Genomic DNA, 13548 nt, shown 5'->3' with positions numbered 1-13548 from the left:
GGTGACAGACAGCAGAATTCCGCTTCTGCCTCCCCGACTTGCTAATTGATGGGCTGGCACTCCCGGTGCGCGTCCTCTGGTGGTGGTGAAGACGTGCGCAAGTGAAAATGAGCCTTGAAAAGCTTTCCCACGAGCAGCTCTTGGGAGAGTGGAAAATCGACTGCCAAACGCGCAGGTGGGAACTGGGTTCTCGGTTGTTTGCTTTTCATAAGCAGAAAATATCCAACATTCAGAGGAAGGAGACAGGCGTCTCCAGACCCGCTGGCATGGTTCTGCTGAGGGATCGGCAGTCACAGCCTGTCCCGGGGCTGAACTCACCAGTGCCCGGAGTGCCGCTGGCCGCCCAGCCTGGGACACCATGGAACGTGCCTCCTTTCTCCGCCTGGGAGACTCCCACTCACTCTCCAAAACCCGACCCCTGAGCTCTGCTGCAGAGACGAGGGTTGGCCTTCACTCTCCTGATCCATAACAGGAGCCTCGCTCCCATGGGGGCTGGTTTCTCTGACGGTGTCTCGGTCAGTTTGGGCGACCATACGAGAGCGCCCTAGACCAAGTGGCTATTACTGATGAACGACCAGCCTAAGATCTTTTGTTACAGCAGCAGGAACAGACCAAGACGCACTCGCTGCTGGTTTCCAGGTGGTTGTTCCTTGCTTTGTGTTCCCCATGGTGGAGAGAGAGTGAGGTCCCTTCACCGCCTTGTAAGGACAGCAATCCCATAACTGGCATGACCTATGACCTCATCCAAACTCAAGTGCCCAGTGCATCACCTTGGGGATTGGGACCTTGCCATATGAACTAGGAGGCACACAGCCCGGTGCAGACCAGGTTAGGGTCCTCCTCTGCATATTCCTGCTCTCCTCAGTTGTCACCCAACCTCATGTCCACTGTTCCATGTCTGTCTTCTGGTCCATCTCATTTGCTTCTGCATCCACAGTGCCTCAGCATTAGCTCAGCCTGGAGATTCCCTAAGTGTTTGTTGATTGACTGACTAACCACCAAATAACAGGGTGAGCACCAAAGCAGAAGGCAAACGCTCGCCTTCCTCCTGGACGCCACGCCTCTCTCTCCCAGGAGTCCACTGCGACACACCTCAGCTCGCCACCTCCGTTGGGCAGCAACGTCACTCTTTCAGCCTGACCTCGGACGTCAGACTCAACCACCTTCCCCAGGGGTTCTGTAACCCTCCAGGCCAGGGTCGGGGTCAGTGCCCCTGGGAATTGGAAAGATGGTGACACCACATGACTCGTGACTCAGGAGGCTCTGTGCTCATTCCTTCAGCCATCCTCTGGTGGGCATTGGTGGGCACCTACTGTCTGTGTGGTGGGGAGACCTGCAGATGTTCAGCAGATGTCATGGAACTAAAGGAGGCGGGTGGGGATCGAAGTCCTACAATCCCACCTTGGGGCTAGAATTGCTGATGCACAAAACCACCACAGTGCTTCACAGGTGACAGTGGCTGAGGTTACTTGCAGGTTGGCTCTGGTGCGTCCCCTACAGGAAGAAGCCCCAGAGCTCTCCTGAAGTGTGGGCCTGTCCACGGGCCACTCCACAGCTGCGGTGCTCCGCCAGGCCTGGCTTGTCCTCTGCCCCTCCTCTGGATGAGATGTCCACTGCGGTGAAGGCCCCTGCAGCCTGCGCGGCTCCTGCGGTGGGCTTAAGGTGTCACGTCCAGGAGGAGATGCGTGGATAGTCAGCTCTGCGCGGCAGGTGGGGTTTAGTTGCAGTGACACCTTTTAGTTCTGTCCTCTGGAATCATCTGGTGGGTGCCGCACCTGTGTGGAAATTCCTGGGAGTAGGTGCAGAGATGGGCCCGTAGCGGGGGCAGAGCAGGCGGTAAGGGGAGAAGGGAATCCGCAGGCACAGTCTCCTTCCCGGGATTCTTCCACCAAACTTGAGTTTGGAGTAAGACTTGCGTGATCATCTGCCTCCGTCTCGAATGGCCTATGGGATCCACCTTATGCCCGAGCCAGAGGTCGGAGAGGTGCTGCAAACCCAAGCAACCACGGGGATGGGGACCTCGGCTGCTGGCCCGGTGCTCCAGCCCCAGCTGGCTCCTCCCGCTCGCTCCTAAGAATAACCACGCCCCGGGCCCTCGAGGCTGGGTCACACTATATTGCTGCGCGCCAGGGCCATCGTCCTTCCTCTTCCCGTGTGCCCATTACAGCTGACGCACTGCAGGACAGCAGCAAGAGGAAGAAGAAACAATCCAATTCCAGGGCAGGAGCTTCGCGCAGCTTCGTGACTTCGGCCGCAGGGAGATGGACTTTAGGGTGTGCCTTTGCCCCACACAGGAGGAGGTGACCCTTGGATTCCTTTCTATTCTGCTGGATTTGGCTTCTCGCGTGTGCGTCATGAGGCCAGGAGCAGGGTCTTAAGAACCCGTCTGTCTGCTGCAGGCTGCAGGGACAGCGGCGAGGGGCGTCAAACCAAAGGGATTTCAGGGAGATCTGCAGCAGGCATTTGGGGATCCCATGGCTGCAATTGGGAGGGGCACCCCGCCCTGCGCTCTTCCAGAGCCACCCCCTGCATGCTCTGGGGCTCCCCAAAGCTCGTCAGGCCTTTGCATCCAGGCTGAGCTGATGCCCGGAGGAAACACCTGTCCGAGGCTTTTGGGAGGGCATTTGGATTGTCCCAGTCACCTTTTCTCACTTCTGTGACTCGATATGACATCACAGATCTCTGTGCTGAGTAGGTCTGGTGGCCAGTCACCCCCTGGTTTGCACTCCCTGAACCATCATCTCGGTCTAGGGTTCAGTGTAGGAACTTCAGGGAACACACGCCTGCAGACCGCAGCCCTCCCTGCTGGAGGAGGGGTGTGGTTATCTGGGGTGGATGAATTCGCTCAGCTTGGCTAGGGGCTCCTCTGCAGCTCCTGCTGTCAGTCCCCACTTCCCTGAGGGACCCCGTGGGAAGCCCCTTCAGCTCTCAGCAAAGTCAGCCGTCCTCAACAATGAAGGGGACATCTTGGACTCTGTCTAACACTTTCTTGTTTTCTCATTTGTCAAAATCCCACATGGAGAAGATGGGGGTGCTATGGTTAAGTTCACATATAGAAACTGGAATCCCCAGAACCTCAGAACGTGGCCTTGCTTGGAAACTGTGCTCAGCAGGTGTCATTCCTGAGGATGAGGCTGTACTGGAATAGAGTGGGCTCTAATCCAATCGGACCAATGTCCTGATAGGAATTAGGAGTCCGGACTCAGACATGCACACGAGGAGGATAGACACCGTGTGACGACTGGGCCAGTCTGCTGCCTGCCCCGAAGCCATCAGGAGCCAGGAGAGGGGCCTGCAGCAGCCCTGCCCACACCTGGACCTCAGACTCCCAGGCCCCAAAACTGCGAGACAGCAAGCACATTTCTGTGACTCAAGCCTCTGTTCCTGGGACTTTATTATGGCCACTCTGGGAAGTTCAGGTGCTAATTACTGGGGGCCTCAGTCTCATGCTCCAGGTCTTTAGGACTCCAAGACCCTCCCCTTGCACCAGGTTTAAGCAGAAGCCCTCCCCAGGACATCTAGAGCATGTCTAAACCGTCCCTGTGCTTTGTCCCCAACTCCTGGAACCCCTTCTGCAGTGCTGGCATCCAGTGCCGGCTGCTCAGACTCAGCAGAGACGCCTCCGCCCCATTCGTCCAGGTGGCCCTTCCTTCTCAGCTGCCCCATCCCTGTTCTGGTCACCATAAGCAATGCGTGCCCATTTTTCGAAATCCCTGGAGCCTCTCCCACTGGCACACTGGGGAGAGCCCAGAAAACGTGTTGACAGGGAGGAGGGGTGTTGCTGCTGCGGGCCAGAGCCACTTAGGGGGCTGTCATCACGACTAACGGCAGATAGTCAGCAGCAGATGAGGGGCCCAGCGATGAAGGGAGCCGCCGACGGGCGTCCCCAGGCACAGTGGGGAGGCTCGAGGTGCGTGAGAGGACCACTTAGCATAGCGCCTGGAGCAGGGGCCGCTCCCGGGCCACACCACAGGGCCAGAGCGGAGCTGGGCCAGCCAGGAGGTGGGAGAGGGTACCCTTATTGTGGTTTCTGTGGAAAGGGATGGGGGACTCAGGGGAGCAGCTCTGCAGGGCTACAGGCTGTGCAGGGTGGTCTGGTGTCTGGCCCTGAGGTGGCTGGGGCAGGCGTGTGGTGGCAGAGTGAGGAGCCCCAGAGGAGGTGGGCGGCAGGGAGGGCCTGGAAGCCCTTGCCCCGGCTCCAGCTGATCACCAGCTTTAGGACTGGCTAACCCTGGGAGGGACAGGGACCTGCGGGTCAGCAGGGCCCTGGGGGTGGAACCGTCACCGTACAGAATGTGAGACCGGGTCACTCAATGAGGAAGCCCAGCTGCTCTGGGTGCGGCTGCTGTTACCAGTTAACGAAGAGGGAGGCTGGGTTTCTGACCCACTGTGGCCCCGCCAGGCCATGAGAAAAGGGTCTTTATGGAGTGCTGGCCCCTGAGATGCTCCCTGGACCCCACTAATGACCCAGGACCCAAGGTGGGCCTGCCCTCCTCCAGGAAGCCCGCCCTCGCCCCTCCCTGGCCTCTGTGCCTCCTGCTTCCCTGGCCCTGCAGGGTCACATTGGCAGTTCAGTTTCTGTCCCTCCCTGGGCCCTGGCTGCACTAGGACACCTGGGAACTGTAGTTGGTCCCACCGCTCAGCACCCATCCTGCAGGGGGTTGGGGTGCTCTTGAATGCTTGTTGGGTGATGGCAGTGGGGACAGAACTGCCACCCCAGACCTCAAGGTCTGTGGCCCCAGAGCTGGGCATCCTGTGGTCCAGGTGCTGGGCCAGGTCTACTTTCTGAATATGGAAGAAGATGAGGATTACGTCGTCCCGTCATCCTTGAACGTTGAACGAGGGCCCTCGGTGACACACAGGACACAATGTGAGTGCTTCCCTTCTGGGTCCAACTCTCCTCTCAGCCCCCTTGGGAAGTTGCGCTCCCCCTGTGAGCAGGACTCACCGGGCCCGTGGCTCCCTCCATGTCCACTGTGCCTTCTGTCAATCTTTGTGGTAAGTGACGGCGTTAGCTGCCCAGGTCCTTCGCCCCTCTCTGGATCACCCTGTGGCCATGGCATGCTGCAGAACCTCCCCACCCACTCCGGGTCTGGCCAGTGACTTGCTCTGCCCACTGGGATGATGGCCAACATGACAGGCAGAGGCCTGGGGATCGGGCAGTTCCCACTCTTGCTCTGCTACAGCCGTGAGAAGGCCAGGTGGGAAGCCCACCAGAGCGGGAGCCAGGAGGCGCAGGGCCCAGCCGCCCGGTCACACCCAGGCCCCAGTGGGTGGATCTGCCGCTGCCGTGGCCTTCAGTGTCAGGAGCCCAGCCAAGAGCAGCCAGCTCAGCCTGCGCGCCTCACCCACCCTGCTCCTCCTTCCCGCTGCTCCCTCAGTTGACCCGCTGCCTCTGAGCGCTGCGGCAGCCCCCTGCTCCATCTCACCCGATGCGTGGTCTTCACTTTCTGCTGCTTCAGAGACTGAAGATCCCAGGGCCGAATGGAGATGTGGATTCTGAGACCCCACCCCCACCCTGAAGGGCGGGGAAGCCGAGCAGACTCGGGGAGCAGGCTTGCCTGGGAAGCTCGGGTTGCGCGTAACGAGCAGATCTGAGCCTCGCTGATCAGACAGCACATTTATTTAGCGATGTTGGATGTCACTGGCAACACAGCTGACCAACTTGTTCTCTGAGGTGACCCCGAATCACAGCAACGACGGGATGCCTTAAATAGCAACGCAGGTTTCCCCACGTCCCCAGTGGCTTGGTGATGGGGTTCGGAAGAGGTGCAGGTGATGTCACCACAGCGTGGCCTGTGGAACTCGCAGGCTGTGGCTCCTGGTTGTGTTTGCTATTGAGCAGTGGCCACCACGATGGCAAAGGCTTAGGAGGTGTAAGGTCGACAAATAAGACTCAGCAAATCAACGGCCAGAGATGCACGTAGTTCAAGTCCTGCTCCAGGACCTACAGAGGTGCTAACGTTTTCCTTGGAGACAGCAGAGTGAAAGCCAGTGTGAGTTTTCACCTGACCACGGAGCCCCCTTAGCTGTGGGGTCATCAGCACTGCCCCTGCCTCTGTGATCTGACCTCAGTCACCCTGGACAGAGAGAGGGCAGGAAGAGGACAGGGACACCCCACCTGAGCGCTTCTGTGACAGGTGCTGTGAAGGCCAGCCTCACAGTCACCTCTTAGACCTTCCTTGCTCCGAGAGGGTGTTGACTGCTTCTGCTTTGTTGCTGGGAGGGTTAAGGTTCAGAGACGCAGCCACTTGCCCAAGGGCACACAGCTGACTGAGGATGGGACTGTTAACTGAGGACTCTGGCCTTTGGGTTCAAACTGGGGACCTGGGATTTGCTTGCTTTGCAGCCTTGATTTGGGCTTTCGCTCTGTCCGGAGTCCCTGGCATCTTGAGGCAGTTGCTGACCCCTCCGTTCAGGAGCCAGTGCCTCCAACCCCCCCGCCCCAGAGTGCTCATCGGACTCTATGGCTGGAAGATCCAACCACCCCACCCAGCACTCCTGTACATGGGTGCTGTGGTGTGGCATGCCCCTCAGATCTCATGTTGGAAACTTAATTCCCAAATTCACATTATTGGCACTTGGAGCGGGGGCCTTTGGGACACGGTTAGGGTTAGACGATGTCATGAAGGTGGGGTCCCGTGGTGGCTTTACAAGGAGAGGAAGAGACCTGAGTGGACAGACTTGTGCGTCTCACCATGCGATGTCCTCGGCCAGGTTAGATGCACCATGAGGCCCTCACCAGATGCCAAAAGGATGCTGCACTGTTGTGCACTTGGACTTCCCAACCTCCAGAACCATGAGCTAGGCAGGCCTCTGTTCTTTACCTTATCTCAGGCATTTTGTTATAGTAACAGAAGATGGACGAAGACAAAGGGGATGTGCACCATGGGTAGGGACACCCCAAGCCACAGTGTCAGAACATGAAAAGTTCTAGAGGAAATCTAGAGAAAACCATGGCCGAGGAAGGAATAGGAGGAGCTGAGTAGACGAGGCAACAGACTCGTCACCAATGAGGGCGCTGGAATTGGAAACCCAGAGGTCCCATGCTGGTCCCCACTGCACACTGTGACCCTCAAGCCAGGAGGTGAACAGTAATGACTTCAGAGGCAAAACTTCCCGTGATTTCAGCTTACCTTATTGTGGCAGAATGTAGACCAGAAACTGACACCGAGGCTCATCCACCAGGATTGAGACACAAAAAGGGTTTCCTCATCGACCCTAAAATCAAACCCACCAGGACGGGACCCTCCAAGTCCTGGTGCCCCACACCTTCCCCTGAGAGTCCCTGGGAAGGAGCCCCACCGGCTTACCGTGCTCGTCCAGCAGGATGTTGTCCGGCTTGATGTCCCTGGAAAAGAGAACAGAGCAGCTGGCAGTGATTCCTGAGCCTGTGGAAAAGCACATCACAGAAGCGGGGCAGAGGTGACAACAACCGGTGAGCTCGGCTCTCCCCACACGAGGGCTCAGACAGGGTGGAGTGGTGTTAAGGGAGCCCTGGCTCTTCCTTCCCTCTCCTTCAGAAACAGCAAGCAGATTGAACGCTTTCCTGAATATTACCAACGACCGGCCTCTGCTCCACTGCAGGTCATAAGCAACCCTAATGTGGACATTAGATTTTCACATTCGCCGTCACCGTGGGCTGCAGAGGGAGTGTGCGGTCTGCATCGGCAGGTGGACGGCCCGAGTGCATTCACTACCTGGCTGACCCTTCTCAGGTACCAATGAGTCATACACGGCCGTCAGCCTGGGAAGAGTCTGGAAAGTTCTGCTCTATGTCCTCATTCTCGCAAAGGGCCTCCAACTGGCACGTTTTAGAGCCAGGGGCTTTGCTGCCCGCTCTCTGTACCTCACACAGGCAGGTCACCTTGGGCACCCAGGAAATCCTGGCAGGCACAGAGCAGAGGGTGGACATGCAGCGTAGCTCCAATGTCCCCGCTCATCGCTAACGTGCCCAAGCTCGCTGATACTCCTCAGGCAAACCAGGGTCTAGAACCCGCCCCCACATATCGATGATGGTGTCAGAGTAACCGATGCTAATGGCAACTTTCATCTTATAAAGAGCAACTGCCCTGAGTTTATCCAATGTTGATTCTACTGGAAACACCAGGGTATTCGTAACAGTGCCGTGTTCCTCGGGGAGGAAGGAAACGCGGAGCCACGTTTTGGGAAATTTCTACTTTCATGGTGACTTTTGGAGCCCGTGAATGGGCACCTTCTGCCAAGTGCACAAAACATCCACTGTGAACAAATGGGTCACTGCGGAGGTGGTCAGGGAGCCCACGAGGTTCCCCTGGGAAGAAGAATCTTAGAAGGGACTAAATTAAACAAAAGGCGGAAGACCTGACGTCATGCTGAACAAATGAGAAAATACGTTCCCTGCCCGGGGCGGCTGCCGGTAGGGCTGCTCAGGAAAACGAGAGAAGAGGGAACATGAGACACGTGTCCAGAAGGTGGCTTGGCACCCAGGCTGAAGCTCGTCCTGCAGTGTCCCCGCGGCTGGTGGGGCCTTGTTGGGTCATGGGGGTTGGGGAGGAAGTGGCTGTGGTCCAGGGAGCAGGAACCGCAGATCCCCCGCGAGGGCCACGGCCCAGAGACAGCGCTGGCGCCAGGACAGAGATGGGGCGCCAGGGACGACAGACCCACGGTGTGAGCCGTGCGGGTGGAGCAGTGTCTCCTGGTTCACATCCCGCATCCTCGGAATACCACCCTCCTGGGAAGTGGGGTCTCTCTGGATGTAGTTAGTCCAGGACGTCAGGGTGGAACTCTCCTGGATTTAGGGCAGCCCCAAATCCAGTCTTTACAGGGGAAGGGATCTTTGGACACACAGACAGAGCAGAGTGGGGGCAGACTCGGGTGCTGCAGTCACAAGCCAGCGGGTCTAGAGCCAGCGGCTGCAGGGGGCGTCAGACCCTCCCGAGAGCCAGGAGGAAGCATGGGCCTGATTGTTTGGGGGGCTGGGGATTTACCTCAGGGTGCTCTACCACTGAGCTACATCCCCGGCCCTTTTTCCTTTCTGTTTTGAGACAGGGTCTCACTAAGTAGCTGAGGCTGGCCTCAAATTGTAATCCTCTTGCCTCAGCCTTCTGAGCAGCTGGTATTGTAGGGATGCGTCATGGTGCCTGGTGATTTAAGTTGTTTTAAACTGCCAATTTTGTGGTCATTTGCTGTGACTGCTGCAGGAAGCTACCGCACGGGCATGGTGGAAGGGGTCACACCTCAAGAGGCAGCCAGGGTCCCCACTGACCACAGAATAATCTTGGACAGGCCCACCACTCCTCCAAGCCCCCACACCCTGCTGATGACCTCTTGTCCACGGGAAGGGGGAACAAACAACCACCGGGTCGCCAGACCCCAGAGCTCCAAGGAAAGGGGCTGTCCTGTCTGGGAGGATCGTTTAGGAGCTGGCCTGCCGGTCCAACCCCAGCCTACCCCAGCCCTGTGCTGCCTGCTGTGTGTGTGTGTCTCCCTCTGCTTCCTTTGCTGAGCGGATCATATCTGGAACATACCGGCTCCTGCAGCGCTCTTAGCACAGAGAGGAGTCTCAGTGGGGTGCCCCTCAGTAGTCACCAGAGACGAGTAAGACAGACCTGGCGTCTTGGTGGGGTGGGGACAGGACAGAAAGCATGTGAATTAGTGGCAAATTGGACAAGTGCTTTGAAGAAAAGACATGGGTCTGGAACAGAGTCCCACAGAGGGGCCCAACTTCCGGTGGGCAATCAGGGAGGGCCTCTCAGAGGAGGGGGCACAGAGCTGCCATCCCAAAGGCAAGGGAGGGCTGGCTTTGCATGGTCCAGGGAGCAGGTCTAATCCTGCAGTCGAGGCAGAGGGCCGGGGGGAGGGCCGGCTGCGCCTGAGACAGGCTTCCGGCCCATGGAGCCTGGCGGGGGTGCGCGGAGGCACTGCCTGATCTGGTTGCCACGTGGCAGGGTGGCAGAGTCCTGCTGTGGTCTGCTAGCTTGCGGAAGGCTCTGCCAGTGCCGACTGGAGCGAGGACCTGCCTTGCTAGCTTGCAGATGTGACCCTGGCTGGGAGTGGGCCCCGGGCGGGACCAGCAGCTGCCTTCAGGAGTCCGTGGCCGCTGGCCAGTGAGGAGCAGCCAGAGGGCTGCCGTGCTCCAGCCACGGGGACCGAGTTCCACCACCACCACGAGAGCCCAGAGGGTGCCGAGCTCCGGAAAAGAACGCAGTTGGGGCCTCCGGCTCGCAGCCCCATGAGACCAAAGTGGAGGACCAGGAGAGCAGGCAGCACAGCTGGCCCGCGGCTGGGGAAGAGGAGTGGGGTGGTCTGAGCCACCAGGCTGGTGGTGCCTGGCGGGCGACGCGGCACCCTAGCCATGGGTCTTGGGCGGCTCACCCCGAGCCTCCTCTTCCTTGCCTGGGGAACGGCAGTGACAGCGGCCACCCCAGAGACAGCCGAGGGCAGAGGCCACCGCAGAGGCACCCAGGCAGAAGCGCTGGAGTGGGCAGCGCTGGCCCGCCAGAAGTTCTTCTGAGGCCAGAGCTCTAGGGAGAGTCCCCAGCTGTCATCAAGATGAATTAGGTGGCTTCTACGAGGGACCCATGGGCCAAGTCGGGGGGAGGAGGCGGCGGGTCTGCGTCGCTGGGAACCTCATAAGCAGAGCGTTTCTTGGCCCAGCGTCTTATCAGAGCCCGGTCGGCGGTGGCAGGACCTTCCCTCTGGCTGTTTCCATGTCGATCGTATCTCAGCTCCAGAGCGTCATCCTGTTGAAATGAGCTCGACCGTCCAGAAGGGCCTGGAAGCGTGGTGTGGACGGGACAGCTGTGGCGATGTCCGGTGAGGCCAGGCCTGTGATTTCAGAGCTGGCAGAATGACCCTGGCAGGAAGCTCGCACGAGGGGCGACAGAACCCGCTCTTGAATGACCCCGCCCCAGATAAGACGCACTGTCGAGTGTCAGCCGGGCACAGGGATATGGCCGTGATCCGGCAGAACCCAGGCACAGGCTGCCACGAGGTGCCGCGAGGCGCTCCTGCCTGTGCCTGGTGGACGGGGATTCTGTTCCCATATGACCTCAGAAATGAAAAGAGAACAGTGAGACGTGGTGTCAACGTTTAAATCCGTCAACTAGGGATGTTAAGGACGGCCGCCCGGCTCTGTCACGGCACATGGATGAGGCCGTCATGGCTTCGTCAGGGCACAGAAGCAGGTTTAAACGCACACAAGGCCTGCCGCGGAAGCTCTGCCGCTCGCCTCTCCCTCCTGCTTTATCCTCCAGGCAGAAGGCGCCTCTGGCCAGACCATGCTTGGATGGCTGCTTTCCCTCCTGCTGAGGACAAACGTCAGCAGGGTGGACGCTGATCAACACAGTTCAGAAGCTGTGCCCTCCCTGGGGCAGTTGGCTCCTTATTCCCAAGTGCATCTCATGGAGATGGGGAAGCTTTCAGGCTTCACAAGCGTGTCCCAGGATGCACTGGGCCCAGGCGAGTCCTCCATGCAGGAGTGAGCCCAGCAGGACACCTCCCTAGGCACAAGAGGGGTCACCTAGCAGCTCAGGCTTCATCGTTTTCCCAGATGGTTTTCTTTCTATTGCTCTTAGAAGGCTGAATGGCAAAGGTCTGTCCACAGCTGCCTGCGCCACCAGCCAGCCAGCTCCTTAAGGCAAAAGCCACAGCAGTAGTACTGGAAAGTGCAGGTGTGTGGGAGGGAGGTGTCCGTACAGGGCTCTGCAGTGGTGGCACGGTCTGTGATGACTGATGAGGTTTTAAAGGCAAGAACACAAAGGGGAGTTCGAATCCTTTCTCTACTGTTGAGTGGGGCTCAATTTTCCTCATCTGTGAAATGGGGATAAAACGAGCTAATCTACTTAAAGAACCTAGCCCAGGTCCCAAAAGGTGGAAGTCTCAAGGCTTCCCCTGCCTCTGTGCTACCTGCTCCTTGCGTGGAGGTCAGAAGGATCAGGATGTGGCAGGAAGGAAGACAGAGGAGCTGACTCTGTGCAGCTTTACCATACGCAAAGCCCCTCTGTGTCCTGCAGGTCACTGAATTCACCCACCAGGCCCAGGGAACAGCACCGTCTTCTTTGTATGTGGGAGGAACCTGGAGGCTTTCCCCTGGGCACGGGATCATGGCAGCATCTGCTGCGCATCCCTTTCCCACCCAGAGGCATCGGGCAGCAGAGCCGCCGGCCGACCTGTGTGTACCACGGGCACGTCACAGTCCTTGTGCCCGTGAGCTCCCACCAGGCCAGCCCTCCGCCGCCCTCAGCTCTCAGCATGGCATTGCTCCTCTGAGAAGTTCTCCCCGAGGCCCCGGGGCCAGTGCCCGTCTGCGTTTTCCTCGTCACTGCTGAGCGGGCCCACGTGGGCATCTGTGGCTGAGTGATTGCATCATGGATGTCTTCCTTCCCAGGAGGAGCTGAGTTCCGCTGCAGCATGGCCCACAGCTGCATCTGCAGCCCTGGCACAATGCCCCGCACGCCATAGGTGCCCAGCAACACTGGGAGCATTACTGAGTCTGTCACCTCCCCAGGAGGCACGGGTGAACCCTGGCCAGAACTCCAAGACCCGGGGGAATGTGCATGGACCAATTAGTCTCAGGTCCCGGCTTGGGGCTCAGGCCTCTGGTCCAGGTAGGGGACCCCACACACCCTGCCAATGCAGCTAATCACGAGACTGGCTTTCCCCGGGACCACACCCTGCGCCTTTTTACTTCCTTGGCTTTGGGCAGCAGGAGAGTTGCCAGACTGATTTGGTGAACTTTCCTCTGGGTCCAGCGGCGGGTCCTGCTGCACCTGTGAACTGTTGGTGGGAGGTCAAGGTCATGTCTTAGCTACTCGAGAGGATCCTGCTGGAATCTGAGAGCACTGTGTCGGGAGCCCCGATGAGCGACTGTGATAACTCGGGCATTGTCCCAGTGAGCCCGTGCTCAGAGCTGAGCAGCTCCCTGGCGTTGTCTGATCAGTGAGTGACAGAGCTGGGATTGAAATTTCACTTTTTCAACTATTGTCAACTGACAAAAAGCATGGATTTAATCTGAGTCACTGAGCAAGATACTTTGGAGCCAAAAGGAACCTAAGAAGCAATTGTCTTTTTGTCCCTGTGGAAGGAGAAAGTGAGGCTCAGAGATGTTTGGAGTTACTCCTTCAGAGACATTTGGAGCTACTCCTTCAGAGACATTTGGAGTTACTTGCTCCAGATGACAAGTGTGTCCATTGCTCAGGTCAGGACTGATCCTGCTGGTGACCAGGAGTCCACTCTCTCTGCTCCCATCTGTCCTACCGCCAGCTTCCCCAGCCTCCTGTTTGCCCCCATGCAGTGCAGGCGGGCTCCAGAATCGCTCTTTAGGGTGCTCAATACAGTCAGGGACACCTGCCCTCTGCCGGCCCTGTTCCAGGGACTGAGGATACAGAAGTGAATAAAAAAAATGTCCCGTGTCCTGGAGCTCACCCAGGGACAAGACAGCTTTCATTCTAGTTGGGAGGGGGTGAACTGTGTCAGATGATACCAGGAGGGATAGAATAGAAAGGGGGCTGAGAGGGGCCCCTGGAAGGTGCTGAGAAGGCCTGGAGCTGGCAGGGAGAAGCTCAG

The 13548-nt window shown here is 58.4% G+C and overlaps 1 protein-coding gene across 3 annotated transcripts in view; it reads right to left on the bottom strand.

Annotated features, from left to right (window-relative positions):
- The window catches only part of Stk32b (serine/threonine kinase 32B), a 300066-nt gene that overhangs the window by 53302 nt on the left and 233216 nt on the right, over positions 1 to 13548 (bottom strand). For all 3 annotated transcript variants that reach the window (XM_047566628.1, XM_047566627.1, XM_047566629.1), the window contains exon 5: positions 7314 to 7351. In XM_047566628.1, coding sequence (XP_047422584.1) covers positions 7314 to 7351 — 38 coding nt within the window. The remainder of the gene's footprint in view (positions 1 to 7313; positions 7352 to 13548) is intronic.

Source organism: Sciurus carolinensis, chromosome 10, assembly GCF_902686445.1.
Source record: "Sciurus carolinensis chromosome 10, mSciCar1.2, whole genome shotgun sequence".
Classification (NCBI taxonomy): domain Eukaryota; kingdom Metazoa; phylum Chordata; class Mammalia; order Rodentia; family Sciuridae; genus Sciurus; species Sciurus carolinensis.
Note: the sequence above shows the minus strand (reverse complement) of the source record. Positions and strands in the feature narration are given on the sequence as shown.